This window comes from Lepidochelys kempii, chromosome 11 (genome assembly GCF_965140265.1).
Source record: "Lepidochelys kempii isolate rLepKem1 chromosome 11, rLepKem1.hap2, whole genome shotgun sequence".
Classification (NCBI taxonomy): Eukaryota; Metazoa; Chordata; order Testudines; family Cheloniidae; genus Lepidochelys; species Lepidochelys kempii.
In genome coordinates, this window is record NC_133266.1 from 56,068,701 (window position 1) to 56,090,593 (window position 21,893).

The following is a 21,893-nucleotide window of genomic DNA, read 5'->3' on the forward strand; positions in this document are numbered from 1 at the left end:
TGTAGTTTGTGAAGTCTCTATTACTATTATATTTAGTTACAAGACTGAAGATGAAGGAAATACACTGATGTCTCTGAAGAACACTAAAATCACTTATGGATTGGCAGTTGCTTACACACAGCAGGTTTAGAGTTGTAACACTAGACTGGAAGCTTCTTTTACAGCCACCTGACCCATTTACATTTAGACAGTTCAATTCTTTGTTGAACCAAAGAGATGAAGCTATTTTAAACACAAACATTTCAGTGCACTCATACTATGATGCTACTTGCTGAATCAGTTTGTGACCTGTCCTGTATCCACATTAGTGCTGTTCTAAACAAGTTCAGCTGCAATGCCTTCTAGGTGCCTATCCCAAAGTTCCTGGTACAGCTCCCAGAGCCAAGTACTCTATTGATACCAAAAAGATCACTACAACATAGCGTGGGACAGCAGTAAGGAGACCTGACTGACGCATATTGGCTTGTCCACAGCAACAATAGCACTGAATTGGTTTTTAGAACTGCTGGAAGTCTACTCTACTTCAGCCCATTCTTAGAATACTTGTAAATTGGTTGAAACACTTGTGTTGACACCAAGCATTCTAAAGAGTTAAACTCATCCTTCGAGTGATCATTTTCTTTACATAAATAAGATCTTAGGCTGAACATAAAGGACTGGCCTATACTAGGAAGTTTCACATATATTCTAACCAGTTTTAAAACTGGTTTAGCTAAAGTGATTTTTAAAGTCAGCGGAACCCATTCTATGCTGTGGCTCCAAGCAGCCTTAACTGTTCACTACAGCTCCACTGAACCAATTTTAAAGACAGAATTTGAAGGAAGTTTCCTCAGAGATGTAGGTCTTTAAAAAAATCTGGATGTTTTCCCTCCACTTCCTCTCCAGAGGATAATTTAATCTTACTGATCAGCTTCACTAGAATGCACACCTAACATAAAAAGTTGCCTATCTTTCTCCACCACAAGAATTTAATAGCAGATGCTTCCACTCATCTCATATGAAGATATAATAAACTAGTAGTGCCCTGTAGAATCAAATTAGAGCTAAACCCCAACTGACTGTGTCTATAAGTTACATTAACCTTGTTCTATTATTTGCTCACTTTAATGAAAATTTTGCATATTAGCATGTATTTGCATTGGGCCACCTAGTCATTAGAGAGAATTAGCAAGGTTCTAACTATGCAATTTCTCAAAATTAAACACCATTTTAAAAAGAAAACAGTACGACTTTATATACCACTTCTGTTTTCAGTGCACAAATATTTTTAACTTTTAAAAAGAAAATGATTAAGTCTCACCTGGTCTACACACTACTAAAAAAACCAACCCCACTCAAAATACAACATGTGGCCACCATTAACAGACACAAGACACTAGGTACAAGAGTCTCAGGACTTTGAGCTTATATAGCACTGTACACGTCTAGCTTTCAAATTCAGTGAACTATTGTTTTAATTTGCATACAAGAATTTTAGAAGGAAACAAGCCCTTCCTTACCTAGATATTCTGTAGTTCCTATGATTTGCCGCAGTTCACTAGCATTCTCGATCTTCCGAGACATACCAAAATCTACAATTTTTATATCACCAAGAGGATTGAAACTGCTCAGCAAGATGTTCTGAGGCTAAATGGAGAAAGATTAATATTTAGTCTTTAAGGCATAAATATGTAAGTATGATTTAAATGGTAAACAGTGTATACCAGTGACATTTAGGTTGTATTTAAGCATTCTGCTAATGTTACCTTGTTAAAACAGAATCCACAAAAAGCATTTCTGATGCCCATCTGTAACATTCTCTGACCAAAGCCAGACCCTGATATCTGCAGCTCTTACACCGTTGCTAAAAACACAAAGGTGGAAGACTAATATTTTACTCAGATAGTACAATCCACTCCAAAGTCACACTGTCTTATGAGGAACAGGAGAATAATCATTTTCAAGAAAACACAAACTGTGGCATGCTCAGAATCCTTCTGCAATTATAGCTGCATTTTTCCATGTTCTGTAAGATAATATTTATTGTAAAAGTTTCTTTCAGTTGCCAAGATACAGCCATTAGAGTGTGAACACATTCTGCAGCCCTGTTAAACCCAGCCTTGCAAAAGACTGATTCAAATAGTAGTAGCAAACGGTATTAATTCTCCCCTTGCAGGTTCTTTTCATCTCAGTGACACGAACTTCAGAGGCCTGACTGGGTCCATTTAAATACTAAGGTTAAGTACAATTAATTTAATATAAAAAGGGATATATATTGAAAAAAACTCTACATTACTGAAAAGTTCAGTTTTCACATTGATAAAATTGAGAGTTTGGAAATGCAAGTGCTAGTTCCTACATCAGTGTTGACTTGGTCAAGATATACAGCCTGTTTTTGGTTTTTAATCACAATGTATTAACGGGAATATTTAACAAGCAACTACTACATACACTAATATTAACTTGGCTATATTGAATGTAAGAACCTTGACTTTGCATAAGATACTGTCATTATGTGCATTTCTAAGGTGCCTATATCTATTGTATGTGCGCTAAGATGCAAGTAATTAATCACACCCTAATACACATCTTAAAATTGCAACAGTTATGCCAGTGTGTTTCCATCACGTCTTCCAAACCGTTTTGATGTAGCCATATCCCACACCTCCTTTTTATACAGACTTGATTTTGGTGCTGACATATTGAACCAACCAGCAGAACGAAAAAAGGTAAGTTATTGGAATAACATGTAATTTTACCTTTAAATCAAGATGCACAATATTGTTTTCATGCAGACAGCAGAGTCCTTCAAGTATTTGTCGAATAAGTCTGATAATATCATTTTCTTCAATTCTCTCATCTAAGTCAGGGACACACAAATTAAAGATTTCACCTCCGGCAGCACTGAAACAAGAAGATAAATATACATAAGCCACATTAGATGTACTAAGTTTAATCATTTTGACATAAATGCCAAATTTAAGAAGAGTATTAGAGTAGTAAAACTGCCCAAATGTCTTTACAATTCAAATTATTGCACATTTAAAGAGAGGCTGTTGAGAAAGTTAAAAATCCTAAAACTTTATGGTATTTTTAATGTATTCATCAGCCTGTTGATCTACAAAAAAAATGTTATAAAATGCAAACAGGCAAAGACAAAAAGGAATTTCATAGTAGGAAATGTGTGTTGAGATTTCCAAGTGGAAGGTGTGGCTTCCTTGCACTGATCTGAAAATTTCAACCCAGTTTCTAAAACTTTTACACCAAGTCACAGGATGATCATCTTTAGTTCTCTTCCAGCCCTCCACAAAAGGATTTACTTAACTGAAAGTCAAAATCAAGAATCTCCTGAACAAGGCAAAAGCCTCAATTAGACCAGTTACTAATGCTAATCCTAGTTGGAAATTAACAATATTCTTGCTGGTTGAACTCCTTCAGGGGCAAAAACATTGCAGTCAATCACTCAAAATACATACAAGAAGAGCCTCTAATGAAATAGAAGGAAATTAATGTGGTGGAAGAAGAAAGTGAAAAAACCACCACCCGTGTTGGGCTCTTGGTCCCGCTGAGAAAGAACTAGAGATAAAATTCTAACAGAAAAAAAAAAAAAAAAAAAAAAAAAAAAAAAGTGAGTTACTGGGAAAGAAGTCTAGTAATGTTGTGGTATTGGTGTGAAATCTTATTCCTTAGTCAATGTTGCTCAAGGTCAATGAATCAGCACCCTCACTAAGAAACCCAGCAAATAAAGGTCTAGAAAAAAGTGAGTCAATGAAAACTGACAGCATAAGGCACCCCCAGAGCAGAGGATTTTTTTAAATAAAAAAATCAAGTGATTTTTCCAAAGCTATAGTGGGGATATCAGCAAGCAACATTCCAAGAAAACTTATCTAAAAGGAAGAGTCATAATCCTTGCCATGCCTTAAACCATTCGTCTAAAGCCAATGACTTCTAGCAAGAGCCCTTATGTCATGGGGTGCTCAAATATTCTCACTGTAGAAGATCCTATCCAAGACCACCTATCCAGACATCGAAAATCTGCAACTGTACAATGCCTGTGTGCTACCACCACCATGTAAAAAATGCTTATGCATACTCCATGTATTTTTCTGGATTGCACACTATTTAAAAACCTGAGATTTTGTCAGATTTAGGTTTTGGCAAACCAGATCCATGCTTTCCCTGAAGCAACTATATCACTTAGTTCTATGAAAATAAAACCAACCACTGGGATAGCATAAAGAAAACAAGATGAAAATAAAGTTCAATAAATGTGATGCATGTAGTTTCTTGGTTACAGTATGCACTTTGTATCTGTGCCATTGTTTCCTTCTCCATGCATGTACAGCTTGAAATTAGCACTAAATCTCTCCTCAGTGCTTCAGTCTCTACTCTGTTCTACTCTCTCTAGTTTGAGATGAATGATGAATTTAAAAAAAAAAAAAAGATGGATTTGAAGATAAGCTTCTATAGCTGCCAGGTGCACTCTAAGTAAAATTAAGTAGCTCAAAAGAGAAAATTGAGGAAGATACAGGCACTTTTTATCTGCTGTTTGCTTGTATTATTAAATATGAACTTAACAGATGTATATGAAAGATACACATTGTAATATTTTAGATAATATTGACTTCTGGTAGCCTACTTCCTAGATTCAGAAGATCTTGTGGCACCTAGAGCAAAAAACTGAAGATTTGCATCTCATAGGCTGCCAAAAGCCATGCTGCTAGGTGAAGAATTTGGCTCCACTTCCAAAACGAAAGGTCCAGGCACCCTGGAAAGAAGGGTAGTGTATTAAACACTAAAACGGATGATTCCAAGCCTAGATCTGGGGACAAGATGAGCTTCATCTTTCTGTTGACTCAAAAATATAAGGGAAAGCATATCAATACATGACTCCAGTATAATATGAATGCTTCTGTCAAGAAGTCTGGATCCTGCTAGCTCTTGGGCAGCAGAGAAGAGATGTGGTGTTGTCCCTGAAGGATGGAAGATCCACTTTGGATGTCTCATTTTCTCAGTATAATGTGCACAAATGAAGTTACAAACCACTTGTGCACCATTTGCAAAAGATGCCTTCTCTTTGGGTACAGAGTGGAGGAACCTGCCAACAGATCTCCAGCACAGATGACAAGAATAATGACCCTGATACAGAGTTGCTGAAGAAACATTCAAATCCCTGTTACAGCACTCTTTAAGGTTGCCTAAGAATCAGCATCCCCTTCTCTCTCTCTCTCTTTTGAGTGAAGTGGGGAGAAGGTAGAAACTACAGCTCAGTATACAATCCCAAGTAACCTCAATATTCAGGTCTTCAGAAAACCTTGCCAAGATCCTCCAAAGTAAAAGCAAGGACACTCAGGGTATGTCTACACTGCAATAAAACACCTGTGTCAGCTGACTTGGGCTTGCAGGGCTCAGGCTGCAGGGCTATAAAACTGCAGTGTAGACATCCAGACTTGCACTAGGACTCTGAGTGGGGGGCAGGTCCCAGAGCCTGTGCTCCAGTCTGAGCCCACACATTGCAGTTTAATAGCCTTACAGCCCAACTCAGATGTCACAGGCCAGCTGGGGTGTTTACAGTGTAAACAGGGTATAGGCACACTCAGAGTATGTTTATACTGCAATTGATGTAAACCCGGGGTAGAAGAACTCAAGTTAGCAGACCCAGGGATTGTTAATCTAGGGCTCAAGTGTCTATACTCAATTGTAATCCCAGTTTACGGATTGTTGAAATCTGGGTCCCAACCTGGGACTCTAGTTTCTACACTGCATTATGCAGGCCGAAGTCCAACCACCCATATCTACTCCGGGGAGGGGGGAATTCTGCGGGACTACACTCACACAGAAAACACTCCTCCCTCCCTCCCCCTGCAGAATTCCTGTGCTTCCCTGCAGAAAACAGCAGGAAAGCAAAGGGAAGCCATGCAGGGAGGGGAGGCGATGGTGGTAATGAGGAAATTACCCTGCAGCACAGTTTATTGGGGTGGGATTGCCCCCTAAACAGAGACGAGGCATGGAGGGGCACACAGGGTTACTTGCCACTGCCCTCCCTCCATTTCTGCAAGCACTGAGCTGCCCAGCTGAAGCAGGCTGTTTCCACTGACTATGCAACCGAATGCCGCCTCCTGGGTCCTAATGCAGTTGTGTGCCCCTTCTGTGTGCTGGAAGCCTTCCTGTTTTCTGTGCAACAATGAGTGCCTGTGGTGCAGCTGAGGGAGGGAGGTGGGGGGGGGGGAGAAAATGAAGGAAGCGGGGATGAGGGGAAGACGACGGGTGGAATAGGGCAGAAGGAGAGGAATGTGAGGGGCGGGGGATGGAAAAGAAAAGGGGATAGTGCAATCATGGGGGGGAAGCAGAAGCCTGGCATGTGGTGCCCGCTTGGCAGCAGATGGGGTTCCCTTGTTAAGCAGGCTCATCAAACCCTCACCCTGAGGAGCCCTATCCCCACACCTGGACCTCTCTGACAAGCCTCCCCGCACCAGGAACCCCACCCAACTAGCTGCATATGGACCCCCACCCCATCAAGCCTCACTCCCCCAGCACCGGACCCTCTCACTGAGCCCCTCCACACACAGACTCCCCCAACCAAGCCTCATCTTCCCACACCCAGACACCCCTCTCCCCTGCTGAGCCCCAACCACCTTCACCTGATCCCCTGCAGAGTCCCATTGCCCCTTTGGTGGGAACATCCACAATAAGCCCCTGTGCATCCAGATCTCCCACTGAGCTGCCAGCACTCAGATTACCCTACACAGAAACCTCTCACACCACACTTAGACCCTGCTGGGCTGACCTGGTGTGTCTGGCACAGAGGGGCAGGGCACCAGGGTGTTTCTGGTGCAGGTCCAGCTCTTGCATTGTGTCAGGGTCAGGTGCAGCCTCACTGCCAAGTCCCTGTACCAGGGGAGGTGGGGGCATCAGGATGATCTCCCATCTCAATGCAGCCAGTGGCCTGTGGCCCTCACTGCCATGCTGGAGCCACATTTATTTATTGACAAACAACATTTGCAGAATTTTAAAATATTGTGCACATAATTTTAATGTTTTGGCGCAGAATTCCCTCAGGAGTACATATCTCATGCTAATATTGTGGCACAGTGTGGGAAAACTTGACTTTCCAGAGAACAAAGACAGTTGGCCCATGGGATTGTGGAATACGTTTGACAGAACACGAGAGCATATGTCCAGTGGCACTGCATCGACACTGCAAAACAACAGGGCTTGAACCATGAGTCCTGCTTGACTCAGGCTTGGACCCTCCATTCTCATGGATCCTGGGACTCTGGGTCCAAGCACTGGGTTGGCACAATGTGTGTGTAGACAGAGGGCTCAAACCTGAGTTTGAACCCTGGGCTTACCGTATATCTAATCTGACCAAACAGAAACTAGAAGACTTTTAAGAACAGTCTGCCATAAAACAGTATGACTTTTTTGCTTTGCAGTTGGTCTGTGAAAGAACTGTCTGAGAGTTAAATGAATGAATGGACATGTACTTAACAGGATACCATCTAGTTCTACACTAAAGACTTCATAATTAAAAAGTGTAAGTAGCTCGTCACCTCAAAAAACATAAGAAAATAATCAGGTAAAATCCTGAAATTATTAAAGAAATTGAACTAAAGGCTGCTGAACACTTCTATAAAATAGCCAGTTAAGATTAACTCTGCTTACCATGAGTACCTTGTTGCAGCTCATTAGTGATACAAGTAAAACAAACAGCTGTTGAGCTGAAATAGAAGCATAAAGATAAAAAGATAAAAGCTAGAGAAAGCAGAAAGTCCAAAATTTGTCAGGACTTTGTCCCTAATTCCAGTTTGACTGATTAAGCTACTTGAGCCATCAGGATGTGTTGGGAAACAGACAGTCTGACAGAAAAAGCACTTGCCTTTGACATCCAGCAGCACAGTTTGATACAAATTTTAGAACCTACATTAAATGAGTTTGGTAATCTTGACACACTCTAACTTGGAAAAACATTAAGAATCAATGAAGCTACTAAAAATAAAAAACTTTATTTGCTCAGAGAAACTTAGTCTAGTCGGTAGTATTTATTTCACACCCTGGACACTATTGTTCCTATAAAAAAGTGTGTGTATACACAGCTAGCAAGAACTGATAAATTTCAGATATCAAAATGGTCTTCGACAACAGCCACCATTTTCAGACATGGGTACCTAAAATACATGGCCTGATTTTCAGAGGTCCTGAGCAACCAGAGTGGATATTCAGCACCTCTGAGAACCAGGCATCTAAACACCAGTTGGAGTCAATAGGAACTGCAAGTGTCCAACACTTCTCAAAGTCAGGAACATGGTGTAAGAGAGTTACTAGCAAAAAAGCATGCATGGAGTATGCTAGTAAACCCAGACCTCTTACAAGGGATCAGTGTACATTTTCTCTTGGTGGCTGACATTAAAAAGACTGTTCTCCTAGGGAAATGATTATTAAAAAAAAAAGTCTACTTACACAAACACTAGTTGAATTTGATCTAATATGATTATACAGAAGATTTTACAAAACCTGATTACCAACAGAAATACCTGTTTTGTGTATTTAAAATTGACAGGGGTATTTTTAAACAAAAAACATTGCCTCTACAGTGTTTGCAACATTATGAGTGCATGAAAACCTGAAAATAATATTGATCAGAAACTGAGACAAAAGTGGAACTGACTAATTTTCAGCCAGGAACTGACAAAAAAAAAAAAAAAGGATCTTACTTCTCTTAGCTAGATAGGACGTGGCCAAAACACAGCACAATCTGATAAAAGCAAGCAGCATAGGAGGATGGAGGGAGGATAAGTCATATTTAAAACTTTTGGTTTCAGAGGTCTGTTCTTTTTAATATTGGTAAGGAATTTTGTCGTCGTCCCCGTCCCCCCACCCCGAATACAGAACATTTAACCTGAATATCCATATTCAGCAATAAGTGAACAGTCATTAATTAGTTGCTTTAATGTTAGGGTCTCTCCACAATTTTGTCTTAAAGATGTCTGTCACAACATAAACATACGTTTCCCCATTAACTTGAAGAATTATGAAGAACATGAAGAAAAATGTACCTATGCAAAAAAAAAAAAAAAGAGTGGGAACTCATTCCTTCTCCAGATAAATCCCTTTCAGAGGATCAATCTTCAAAACCTACTTGGGTTAATTTAAATATTATATATTAAGCACCAGTAATTTTTTTCCCTTTTTAAAAAAAACAGGAGTAAAAGATGCAAAAGTAAAGGTCCCAACTCCAATGTTTTCACAATCATTTTCTACTCTTGTTTTTCCTGGTGAAATATGTAACTAGCGCTGTGTTTGTCCCAATATGTATACCATAAAACACAGAAGTTGCATAATGCAACCATGTTAATTCTGTCACTCAAGTCTTAATTTTTGCATTTCCTGAATGCAGTTTTAAGTGTGCATGTTTATTAATCTAATTATATTCATTTATTTTTGAACTTTAAGTATAGCACTATTATATATATTGTTCAATTTTCTTGATTTATGTCACTATAGCATAAATTTTATTAAAAACAAAAGGAGTACTTGTGGCACCTTAAAGACTAACCTATCTATCTATTTATTTATTTAGTCTTTAAGGTGCCACAAGTACTCCTTTTCTTTTTGCAAATACAGACTAACACGGCTGCTACTCTGAAACCTGTCATAAATTTTATTGTTTCTGCAATATTTATCTTGTATTAGTTATTTATAATTGATGATGAAAACTGTCATTTACAAAGCACAAAAGCATGTAAATTAACTATGATGGTTTCAACACATCTTTTGACATGAATATAAATCATACCTGGAAAATTCTAGGTCACAAGGGACACAAGGGACAAAAGGAAATTTTAACTACACTGTATATACACTTATATGTTGTTCTCCCAATTACTTTTGGTCAACTGATACAAACAATGAATGTTAACAAATCTATTATAAATAGTGAAGTTGATGTAATGCATACTTACTATTCCAACACTAAGATGATTTCATTTGTCATTTCATACACTTCATGGAGATTAACTACACGAGGACTAGACTTTGTTAATTCGAGCACAGCAATTTCATGTAAAATTTCTGCTTTGCAGTCCTGTCCTCTTCTCCTCTTCTTTAGAAATTTAGCTGCGTATTCTTGGCCTGTGGATTTAGCTATACATTTTCTAACCACAGCACATCTTCCTCTGCAAAGAGAATGGAAAAGATTAAGATTTCTTTAGTGAAAATTATGACAGTTACACTGAAGCTTAGGTATGGGCACTTCACAAATACTTAAGATAAATAGCTGTTTGCAGTGTTGTTGTAGCTATGATGGTCCCAGGATATAAGAGCAACAAGGTAGGTGAGCTAATAGATTATTGAGCCAACTTCTGCTGGTGAAAAAGACAAGCTTTCAAGATCCAAAGACCACTTTTTTTGGGTCCTGAAGATATGTTAATATTTTTCTAGTACATTATTCTCCAAAGAGAATTACATGTTCAAAAAAAGTAGTTAGACAGCACCTATATAGCATGGTTTCACTGTGAGCTACAAAACCAAATGGCAGGTTCTTTCAGGCATCTAGGAAACTTTTACTGCATTTCTTCAATGTTTATGGATTAAAACATTCTCAGACAGGAAACCATGGTAATACAATATTTAATCAAAAATGAAGGTTCATATGCAATCAGGTTGCAGTAAAGAACTAAAATTAGTTATTTTTCCACATAAGCAATTGTTGTTACTACAGGGATATTATGCAATCGGGAACAAAAAGGGAGGTAATCCACAAAAGAATCTCTTCCACAGGTTGGACCACATCTCAATAGTTTGAGAACCCTGGCTAGTGTACTGTTTCTTTTAAATTAAATGTGCACTAAATTTTTTTTTGCATATGTAGGGCATTCGATGCCAAGATCTCAAAGTGCTGCACACACATTTAAGATTCACTCCCCTTCCTGTGACACAGCTTAATAGTTATAAAAGTTTCTTTTATTTGTCATGTTTATTTTTAGACAATTTATTTCTAATTTAGGATTAAGTAATTTCTGGGAATTACAGATAGCCTCCCTTGATTTATATTAAGGTTTCACTAAAAGTGTGCCTTATTGGGAAGAAGCTCCCATTAAGTGTAGGAGATTTTCAAGGCCCACAAATTCCCTCCATAAACAATTCTCAAGATTGCAAACAGAAGTTTCAGCTTTTGTCCATTTTTACAAAAATCAATTCTTACATGTTTTATTTGTCTATTTTAAAAACAAACTGGAAAGCGGAGTTACAAGATGAACTTTTAGACGGCTAAACTCAGGCATGGAAAAGCAAGAGACTTGCCCAGGTTCATGCAGAAAGTCAATGATAAAACCAGAAATACAATCCCGTAATCTTGTCACTCAGTCCTATTTTTTAGCTGCTAGACATCACTCCCCTTCTTGAATATAGTACAGAGACAAAGCATTCCGTTTCATTTCCTTGACAACTGTTTAAGTATAGAAGCAAAAATATGTTTTGGTAAAGATAAGTTTTTAGAAGAAAGCCACATACTGTTTCTAAAAACCAAGCTGACCTTTTAGAAAATTAGAAAAAAATGTACTCCCTAAGCCAAGTTACAAACTCTTGAAAAAGCAAGGTTTATGATCACAAGGACATTTCCAAAAGTGCCTAGTTCCACAATTATGAAGTATTTTCAGAATTAGACAAAAAACAGCATGAACCTTTAAGAACTTAAGATAAAATTAAAATTACACCACTTGAAATAAAATGAAAAATTTCAAATGGTGTAAATATGAAAAACATTTCTATAGTTTTATATACAAAGATCACCATACTGTATATTTTCAGAGTTACCTCCATTTGTTCATATACATCACTGAGTGTGTAGGTGATGTCTTTCGACATGTAAATTCTATCACCTATGCACACAAAAGATAGTGCTTGAAAAGGTCATGTGCAAAACTGGATTCTGGACTGAGGCCCCTGTTGAAGTCTGAATCAAACTCACTACACAAAATATGTCCATGCTGTTCAACAAAACAGTTTCCATTTGCAGGTAATATTAAATACACCTTCCAATTAGTATAAAATCTGATGAATTATGAAATGGGGTAAAATTCCACAAATTTCTAGTATTTATTGTTAAAAATATTGACTAGATACTTCCTCACTATCTTGCAACAGACCAGATAGTAAAATAACGAAGAACAAAATGTTGCTTTAAAAAAACCAAAGCCACACACAATGTGCAGACAGATAGGGGTGCATATCATGAAACTGTCAACAAATGAATTAGTTAAAAGAAAGAGGTAGAGGTATGCTCTTAACCTGACATGCACACCCTCTTATGAGAGATAATTTGAAATGGGTAACTGCTTTCCCAGCTGTGAAAATGCTTTGCAATAATCTGTTTAACATGAATCAATTGAATTCTATAACATATAATAAAATTTGAAGATACGCACCAAAAGCTTATATTTTATTTGTCTGACCCTACCAACCACAACTTAAATTTAAAAAAAAAAAGAGGAACCATTTAAGTTTTGTCGGGGACTCGAACCCCAGACAGCACGGTTCGTTGTCTGACCGCAGAGAGACAGGCAACACCAGCAAAGTCCAAGTATAAGCTCTTTATTGAAGAATGCACACAGTTTCATGTAAACAGTCAGATCTTTCCTGCTAATTTCCTGAACATCTTCCTTTCACTTAGAGCAGAGGTGGGCAAACTATGGCCCACAGGCCACACCCAGCCCACGGGATCATCCTGCCTGGTCCCTGAGCTCCTGGCCCTGGAGGCTCACCCCCAGCCCCTCCCCCGCTTTTCCCCCTTCCTCGCAGCCATGCCGCCACGCAGGCAGCAGGGCTGCGAACTCCTGCCGCTCTGAGCGGTATGGTAAGGGGGCAGCACACAGCTGTGGGAGGGTTGGGTAGGGAGTCCAGGGGGCAGTCAGGGAGCAGGGGGTGGTTGGATGGGGCAGAGGTTCTGGGGTGGTCAGGGAACAGGGGGAGTTGGATAGGGTATGGGAGTCCCAGGGGCCTGTCAGGGGGCAGGGGTGTAGATAGGTCGGGGCAGTCAGGGGGCGAGAAGTGGGAGGGGGCGAATAGGGGGCAGGGGCCAGGCTGTTTGGGGGACAGAGCCTTCTCTACCCGGCCCTCCATACAGTTTCGCACCCTGATGTGGCCCTTGGGCCAAAAGTTTGCCCACCTCTGACTTAGAGTGAACACTAGTTTTGAAAACTCAGTGATAGTATTTCATGAACAGATGATACAAGAGTTTTTACTCATAAAAGTTATTGCTTTTGATTTGCAATGCACCATACATTTAAACTTGTGCTAATTAAGAAAAAAAAACCTGTAAGATGAGTTAAGACACAATATATCAGTAAGTTCAAGGAAAGATTTTTTTTTTAATTGAAAAGTATCTGTAGAAACGCAGGAAATTCATTACATTTTAACAGTGAAATAAAGAAATGGATAGTTAAGATTATCCCTGGTAAACCACCACCATGCACACAGGGTATGCAGAGATTCATTTAATGAAGTTTCATAAGATATACATGAATGTACTATTTCACACCTGACATGTGAAGTAGAAACATTTTGCTAAAGACTTCCTGCAGAATATGTCATTTCTTCACTGTCCCCCTTGTTAACACCTTTGTCACATACAATGAATAGTGCAGCCTTCTCCATCTCTCCACTCCAATCTGTCTAAAACAGGACTACTGGCATCACACACTTCCTCTGCTCCAAGCACATCACCCTATCCTTAGAATCCCTTCCGTGGCTACGTGGCCCTTACCATAACACCATAGCACTTCCTTGCCTACGAAACCTGACATTCTACATCTCCACTCTTATTTCCAGATATTTCCCATTCTCCTCTCCGAACTCCTCCTTTCATGTCCTTCCTACACTTGGCTTTGTGCCTCCTAGCATGCTGCTCCCAACCCCCAGAACAGACCAAGGTGTCCTTCCCTACTCTTTAAAATCAATTTCTTCAAGCAATCTATACATCAATGCTTCCTCAGAGCGTCGGCAAAGACTAGCGGGGGAGGACAGAGAAAGGGGGCAAACAGGCCTCTCGCTTTGTTCTCCAGATTTTCAGCTTGCATTTAAAAGAGTAAGGCTCTAGATAATGGGATTGCAAAAAAATCTTGGAAACTATGATCAGAGTAACTGGTGAGCTATGTTTGTTTGAGATTCCAGTATTTCACTACTACACAGAATGTATGAAAGGAGAAGTAGTATCATACAATGAAGAGCTAGACAGTCTACTTCAAGTGATTGTACATTTTGGGTAGCCCTTTAACATCATGAAATGGTAGGGTTGAAGGTGGGACTCAGCTTTCAAAACTTTGGGAAATGCTGCCTTCCACCCTTCCTTATAATTACTCCTCATACTATCCACCTTTTGAAATTTTTCCATGTCTTATTTAGATTATGACTACTTCAGCATCTTTCTGAAGTATGTGTATAGAAGAAAAGAATCATGCTCCCTGACACACATGTAGAGGAGATCCTGTACACACAAATCTACATACACTTGTGTGGAAAGGGCAGACAAGCCATCTATATTGCATCTTCCCCTAGACCCCACATAGACCTTTCCACTGGTCTGGGGATATGAACAGAGGAAGAAATGCACTTCATTTCTTCCACATGATCCCCCTTGTGAAGTCTACTAGAAAAAACAACACAGGCTGGGACTATATTACTCTTTCAACAAATATCCCACTGCAGCTCGGATTTCTTTTCCATGTGAAGTTACATCCCTTTCCCCCCAAAACCATTATGTAAAATAAATGTTCTTACCTTCCTAGCTCTTTAGGATCAAGCATGTAAAAATTGTAAAAATTATCCATCTTGATTTGTGTCTGAAGAGATGTGGACAACAAGCCTAAAAGGCTTTTGCTCTCCGACTTTCTCCTGGACATAATTAACACAAGGTCTTCTCTCTTCTGCTGGTTATCTATTTTCACCTGTCAAAGCAAAATACGCATTTAAATATGACCAATACTACAAAAATCCCACTGCTGCACAGCAGGAAAAGTCATCTCATAAAGCTATGTCATCAAAAACAGCTGCTTTAACACCTTTGAAATATGAATGGTTTTTCACATTTCTTAGAAAAAAACATTTTTAACCAATAAGAATAAGGACCACTTATGAACTGAAGTCAATGGATAACAGGCTGAGCTATGGCCATATAAAAACTGTTTGTGACACATTTGTTAGTACAGCATCTAAAATGTCCTCTCTGTTCTTACCATGTCTATCAAAATAGCAAAGAAAACAGGAAAGCAGAGGAATATTTTGTATAAGAGTTTCATAAAATAAGTTCTCATTATTAAGAATAGTGGTAATCCTTTAATATACAACATTAAACCAGGGAATAAATCTGCACACCTTCCCAGGCTTATGAGTTACTAGCTATGTTCTTATAATTAGGTGAGGTCATTTAAAACCTACTGATGTGCATGTAGCATCTCAGCTCTGTTACCTTGGTAATATACTGCTATACAAGTTTAAGATACACCCGCCAACATTATTTCCATTAGCTGCCTATAAAACCCAGTAGATTATAACCCAGTACTGCAATTTTCATAGCCTGTGTTTGTGTAGGCCATAGCTACATTCAAAGTAATCTTTGGGCCTTGTCCTACACTTCCATACTATGTGCCTTAGAAATCTCACCATCGGGGTACCTCTCAGTCATGTCAGTACCCAGCAAGGAATTTCTTATCAAAATTCCTTGGATGAAAGAGGGTGATACCATGGTTTGGAAGGTTGGAACCAAGAGTCTTCATGCTACTCTGGAGGATCCCTGATCCATTCTCTGGAAGCAGAAAGGCAAGGAAAGCTATCAGGCTGATTGTGGCTCAATTCCAGATCAAAGCATAGATTGAGAGGGCTTCCAATGGTGAGAACAATGACTTGATTAAGCAAACAGCTCAAAGGGGTAAAACATTTCCTGGAAAACCAGTAGGTTTTTTCCTGGAAAACCAGTAGGGGGAAGTTCCAACTTCTCTGGTGAGATTTATGTCACTAGGGAAATCGGTTATCCACATAAGTTTTTTCCATTTTCTTTCTTGGAAAAGGAAAAGAAGAAACCAGCTTGGCACCTGCATTATTGTTCTTTCCTTAAAAAAAAATAAAGCACCGAGTACTACATATCCAGTGCTGCATGAGGGGCAGATTCAAATGAGGATTATCCAATGGCTTGATGCAATGAACCTGAGCCATCACAGTAACTATGGTTCCAGTAAAATCAATGGCTCCAAAGAAGCTGCAAGCAACTTAAAATGAGGTTTTGGGCACTGAACTGATGGCCTTGAATCTGGGGCAGGGTACGGTTCCATAATATGGCCCTGGCCCTCAATGTCACCCTCTGCTGTAGCTCTGACTTCTGCATAGGTTTGCTTTTCACTTCAATATGCAAATCCAGAAGTGCTGGAACATTAAGGCTATGCTCTCAAGGACTGGCTCTTTCATCAGATACCGACACGTGAGGCCAAGCTTTTATGCTCTGCCACAGCCAATCTCCACCAATTCACAGTGACCAGCTTCTTAGATTTTCCCCAAGCCAGGGAGTCTAACAACTGTTCTGAAACCTTGCCAGACTTTTTAACCTGGGGATCAGAGCTGAGGCTGGTCTTCCAGCACTTACAGACACCTGCATTTTCAGACCTGGAACGTTTAACTAATGGTTCCTACTACAGCATAGGTTGCAAGAGATTCTGATGCTCCTTTCTGGTCCCAGAGTCAAAGGTGTTGCATATGAAACAACAGGAAATTAGATGACCTTCCCCCACACCAACCCAAGCAGGCCAGATGATGCATATGTGCATCCAAAGTAGGAAGAACCAGCAAGTAAGAGGCACACCTTAAACTCTGGTTTCTCTGTCTCCAATTCCAATGTGTCAGAACCAAGTACTTATGCCAGGGCACTAATAGTCTTAGACAAAAAAACAACAAGAAATATAGAGAGCTAGCTAATTAAAACCTAACTAAACTAAGGCTGATGTATCACTGGAAACACTCCATTCTAACAAACCTGGGTCCATGAACCTGGTAAGATTTCTGGTCTCTTTGCTACTGCAGTTGAAAGAGAATGAGGCAGCCAGCACTCAACCCCATTCCCCCCCCCCCTTTTTTTTTTATAACCCATCCTTCAAACTGCCCTTCCTAAAATTTAAAGACTGAAACATCCAGCCTATTTCAGGGGAAAATATGTTCTAAATCACGTGAAGCACTATAAATGCATGCAATAAGAGTCTTTGACATAGTTTGAGGAGTCATTGCAAACCAGTTCCTATGCTACTCTGAATATCTTAAAGTTTGGTTTTTAACAGTTAAAACAAAAATTTAAGTTGAACATGTAAATCCTGATACTGCAATCAAGTCTGCACAGGCTGCCCTTCCACCTGAGGGGCCTACCACGAAAGGCAAAAGGGGTCAGCCACATATATCCAATTGCAGTACTCGGGGCTTACTTTAAATGTAGAAGTCTTTTATAGAGACATCAAGGTTATTGAAATGACGGCATTTGAGATATTCAGGCTGCACTAAAAGAATAAGTTTCCCAATGATTCCCTGCTTGTTGAAAGATACAGCCTCACACAGTTATGCCGAAGTCTCAGAACAGCAAGTAGTGATCTTTCATGTCATATGGTAAGCGTGATGCAAATCTGAACATAACAGCGTTACTTAGGGACAACAGCAAACAACAACAAAAAGAGTGAAGTTAAAACATGATTTTGAACAGTTAAAAATGTAAATCAATAGAAATTTATACTATTTTTGAAAGTTCAATCGTATCTAGTGGAGTCTTGAAGGGGTCTGCCTTGAGACCAGTACTATTCAATATTTTCATTAATGACTCAGATAATGGGGTAGAGAGTATGCTTAAAAAAAATTGTGGATGACACCAAGCTGGGAGGAGTTGCAAGCCCTTTGATGAAAAGGATTAGAAATCAAAATGACCTTGATAAACTGGAGAATTATTCTGCAATCTACAAGATGAAATTCAATGCAGATATGTGCAAAGTGATACACTTGAAAAGGAAAAAAATCCAATGCACCACTACAAAATGGGGAGTAACTGGCGAGATGGTAGTATTGCTAAAAACAGTCTGGGGGTAATAATGGATCACAAATTGAATGATGCAGCTGCAAAAAAACAAAAAAAACAAAAAAACCACACACCCCCTAACATCCTGGGGTATATTAACTGGAGTGTCATGTGTAAGACAGGGGAGGTAATTGTCCTGCTCTGTTCAGTACTGTAGAGGCCTCAGCTTGACTACTGTGTCTTCTTATAGGCATCACACTTTAAGAAAGATGGGAACAAATTGGAGAGTCCAGAGGAGATCAACAAAATGATAAAAACTTTAGAAAACCTGACCTATGAGGAAAGCTTAAAAAACTGGGAATGTTTTAGTCTTGATAAAAGACTGAGCGGGTACCTGATAACAGTCTTAAAGTGTGTTAAGGGCTGTTATAAAGAGGACAGTCATCAGCTGTTCTTAATGTCCACTGAAGGTAGTACAAAAAGTAATGGGCTTAATCTACAGCAAGGAAGATGTAGGTTACGTAGAAGGAAAATTTTTTCTAACTATCAGGATAGCTTAGTACTGGAATAGGTTACCAAATGAGGTTGTGGAATCCCCATCACTGGAGTTTTTAACAACATATTAGACAAACACCTATCAGGGATGATCTGAGCCCATTTGGTCCTGCTTCAGTGAGGAGGGCTGGATTAGATAACCTCTTGAGATTTCTTCCAGAATTACATTTCTATGAATAGATGATTAAACAACTTCAGTGTCAGCAGTTTATCTTCCAATTTGGGGGTGGAGGAGGGAAACAACAAAAGAAGTATTGTTTCCTTCCTCCAGTTATCATTCATATCTAACACATGCACACCAATACTGTGAAATCACCAGTTCTCTGAATTTATACATTCAGAATGGAACTACTTTGACTCATGTACTTATTGGCTATAAGAAATAACACTCATTAAATCCAGTTTGTGGATTTTTCGAAGAAGACTGTATAAGGGTTTCAAAGTTTTGACAAGTTTTTTAATTAAAATATAAAGGGAACACAATTTAGGCCAAACATAACATATTAAAGGACAACTTCAAAAGTTACGTTATAAACAAGCCTTTATTTACCCATTTTAGTAATAGCAACTTAGATTATGAAAGTGAAATAATGTTGAAAATCCAATTGGTCACTAGTTATACTGGGTGTACCTTTAATAGCCCAAATGGAGCAAAATGTAGTTTTACTTTTAGGTTCTTATTACTGCATTGTTTGGCTTTCAAACTTGCAGTGTGTGCTTGTTTTAAAACTACTTTTTTCACTAGAATTTTATAAATTGTAGAGACATATCTATAGTTTTGTGAATCTCTTTAGGATTAAATAATTTTTAAAAATTAAATTGTGCCAAAGTTGGCACTCCTTTTACACTGTTATGATTAGATAACAAATGCAGCTTTAAAAAAAAAATAGCAGTTACTTGAGAATATGAAGGGGAAAAAAGCATGCCATTGTTTATGTAAGACCAAAAGCATCTTGTGCTCTGCTTCTGAAGAGCCAGTGGGGAAACACAAACTAAATTTAAAAAAATAGGCAGCAGAATAATGCTAAATATCATCACATGATATTGGTACAAGAAAAGAGAGATGCCACATGATGGCCCAAAGCAGATCTGTGCAATCACAAAAGTCAGAGAAGTGTAGGACCTCAATAGGCCACCTTGTCCAGTGCCCTGCACTCAAGGCAGGACAAATATGCAATGTGTTCACAGGATCAGGCTCCCTAGTTTTTTAAACTCCACTGGAAACAAAGGCAGTTAAGTAAAGAAAATTTCAAATTCATATACATTTAATGTCTTCAAAAAGAAAAATTCAGAGTAATAAAACATTAGAAAACATAAAGGTTCAAGCATTTCATTTTTTTGCTACAGTGTTAGACATATTTCAAGCATGAGTTGTGGGAGTAGGTAAAAAACCTGAGAAAATACAATAAAGTGTCATTTATCCAACTAAAACAAAAGAAAGACATTTTTTAAAAAAACAAACTATACTCTGGAGCTGTGAAGCTGTAGTTTCAGCAGAGAAGAACAGAGGCATTTGTGAACTACATCAGGACAGCATATGAAATGGTTTGTCTAGAATTAGAAGAGAGGTCTGAGTGCATTCTCAAGGGTGTAAGAAGTAGGACCCACAGCGCCCATAGCCTTAAAATGATGTCCAGAACTCACACAAGCAAGAGCTTCTCTCGCTGCTGTGGAGTCCTGTAGGGAAGTATGGTTACAGAAAGCTTCACAGATGGTGAAGTCATTAACCCTGCCTCCCACCAAGCTCCATCCTCTGCTAAGTTTTGTTTCACCCTTTATGCTAGGGCCTGTGTTGCCCACTTCACGTGCCAGTAACAGAACAAAGTTAAAAACACGGGAGTATTTTTACACTGGGTGGGAAGGACGGAACGAAGGACGTGGGAACTCCTCCAGCCTTCCCGAGTAAGTTAGTTTGGGCAACCTCTCTTAAATACTGAAAATTAACAGGGCTTAACCCCAACAACCCCCCCCCCCCCGAACGCCCCCCTTCGTACCTAGGGCTTCACTCGCCGGCGGCGCAGCCCTCCCCAGCTCTGACAACGGCCTACCAGGAGAGGCACCTAACGCGTTACAGAGGCCGGCGCTCGGCCCCAGAGAGGTTCTTCCTTCAGGCCGGCTCGCCGAGCGCTACGGCTGAGCCCGCTGCGGGCCCGGGGCGCGCCGCTGGGAGGGCGAGGGGCACTGAGGGGGCAGCGTGCGTGGGAGAACGGCCCGCCCGGCTGCCCCCCTGCCAGCCACGGAGCCGACGGCGAGAGTCCCAGCGCCCCGGGCGTTCTGCTGCCGGTTCCCTGGGCGGCTGCCACCCGCCGGCAGGGTGACAGGGCTGGGCGCCGCTCGCCCCGGGCTTGGCGACGCTCCGGCTGTGCCCGCCCCCACCCTACGCCGCGGGGGCTCCCCCAGTCGCTGAAGGAGGAAGGTGCCACCCGGCTCGGTGGCGCTCGGGGACGTACCCCGGGGGCAGCCTGGAGGCGCCTCTCTCGGGGCGTCCCATCCGCGCCAGGGTCCCCCGGGCACTCACCGCGAAGCACCCCGCTTCTCACGCGCCCCCACAAACAGACGGCGCCGCCCTCGCGCTCGGCTCTGCCCGGCGCCCCAACCGCAGCCCGCACAGTTGGCGTTTGAAAAGCGCAACCCGGCGGCGCGGCCCCCCCCAGCCCCGCCCCGCCCCGCGGACCCAGTGTGGAGCCAATCAGCGCCGGCTGTGGGCGGGGCCTTCCCTCGCTGATTGGCAGGAACTCCCCCACAGAGGGAAGGGCCCAAGCAGCCACTCACTTTGGAAGGCACGCGAGGGGAAGCCCTAAGGGCGAGGGAGGGGGGGCCAGAGGGGTGATGGGGAAATGGAGGCACGCGAGAGGGAGCAGAGAGCACGGAGCGAAAGGCCCATTGCAGCCCCGGCTGTGAACCTAGGTGTGCAGTGCAACCGTTTAGCATCAGCTCTGCCCCAGGGGCTGGGAGTTACTGGCCCCAGGCAGGAAGCTGCCCCACTGCCAGAGGTGATGCTGCCGCTGGTGTGACAGCATTCATTGCTAGGACACAGGACGGTGGTGTAACTTGGGCTGAGTGGGAGGAAAGGTGAGGCTGGGACTGGAAAAACCACCAGCAGCTCGGTGGATGCTCTTTCTTTTACCTTTTATTCACCACATTTCTATGTCTCCTCCTAAGCTTTTGCCCCCACCACAGGTAGCTCCCACCTGCCCTCATACCAATTCACTGAAATTTACATTGTCATGTCACCTCTGACGTTGGCCCTACACATTCAGGGAAATATCAAACCCTCTCAGTAACTAGTCAGCGAACAAAAAAATCAGTAAAAAACTAGCAGCAA

General features: G+C 40.8%; 1 protein-coding gene across 4 annotated transcripts in view; it reads right to left on the reverse strand.

The window, feature by feature from the left end:
* Positions 1–21,196, reverse strand: part of STK17B (serine/threonine kinase 17b) — a 30,569-nt gene extending 9,373 nt beyond the window's left edge. For 2 of the 4 annotated variants that reach the window (XM_073306248.1, XM_073306245.1), the window contains exons 1-5: positions 21,087–21,196; positions 14,755–14,921; positions 9,942–10,154; positions 2,739–2,883; positions 1,500–1,626 (exon numbers count right to left, since the gene is read on the reverse strand). In XM_073306248.1, coding sequence (XP_073162349.1) covers positions 1,500–1,626; positions 2,739–2,883; positions 9,942–10,154; positions 14,755–14,876 — 607 coding nt within the window. In that variant the 5' untranslated portion in view covers positions 14,877–14,921; positions 21,087–21,196. Of the gene's footprint in view, positions 1–1,499; positions 1,627–2,738; positions 2,884–9,941; positions 10,155–14,754; positions 14,922–17,435; positions 17,631–18,647; positions 18,739–20,562; positions 20,904–21,086 lie in introns of those variants that run through there. The other 2 variants (XM_073306247.1, XM_073306246.1) reach the window with 2 other exon arrangements.
* Between the last annotated feature and the right edge of the window lie 697 nt (positions 21,197–21,893).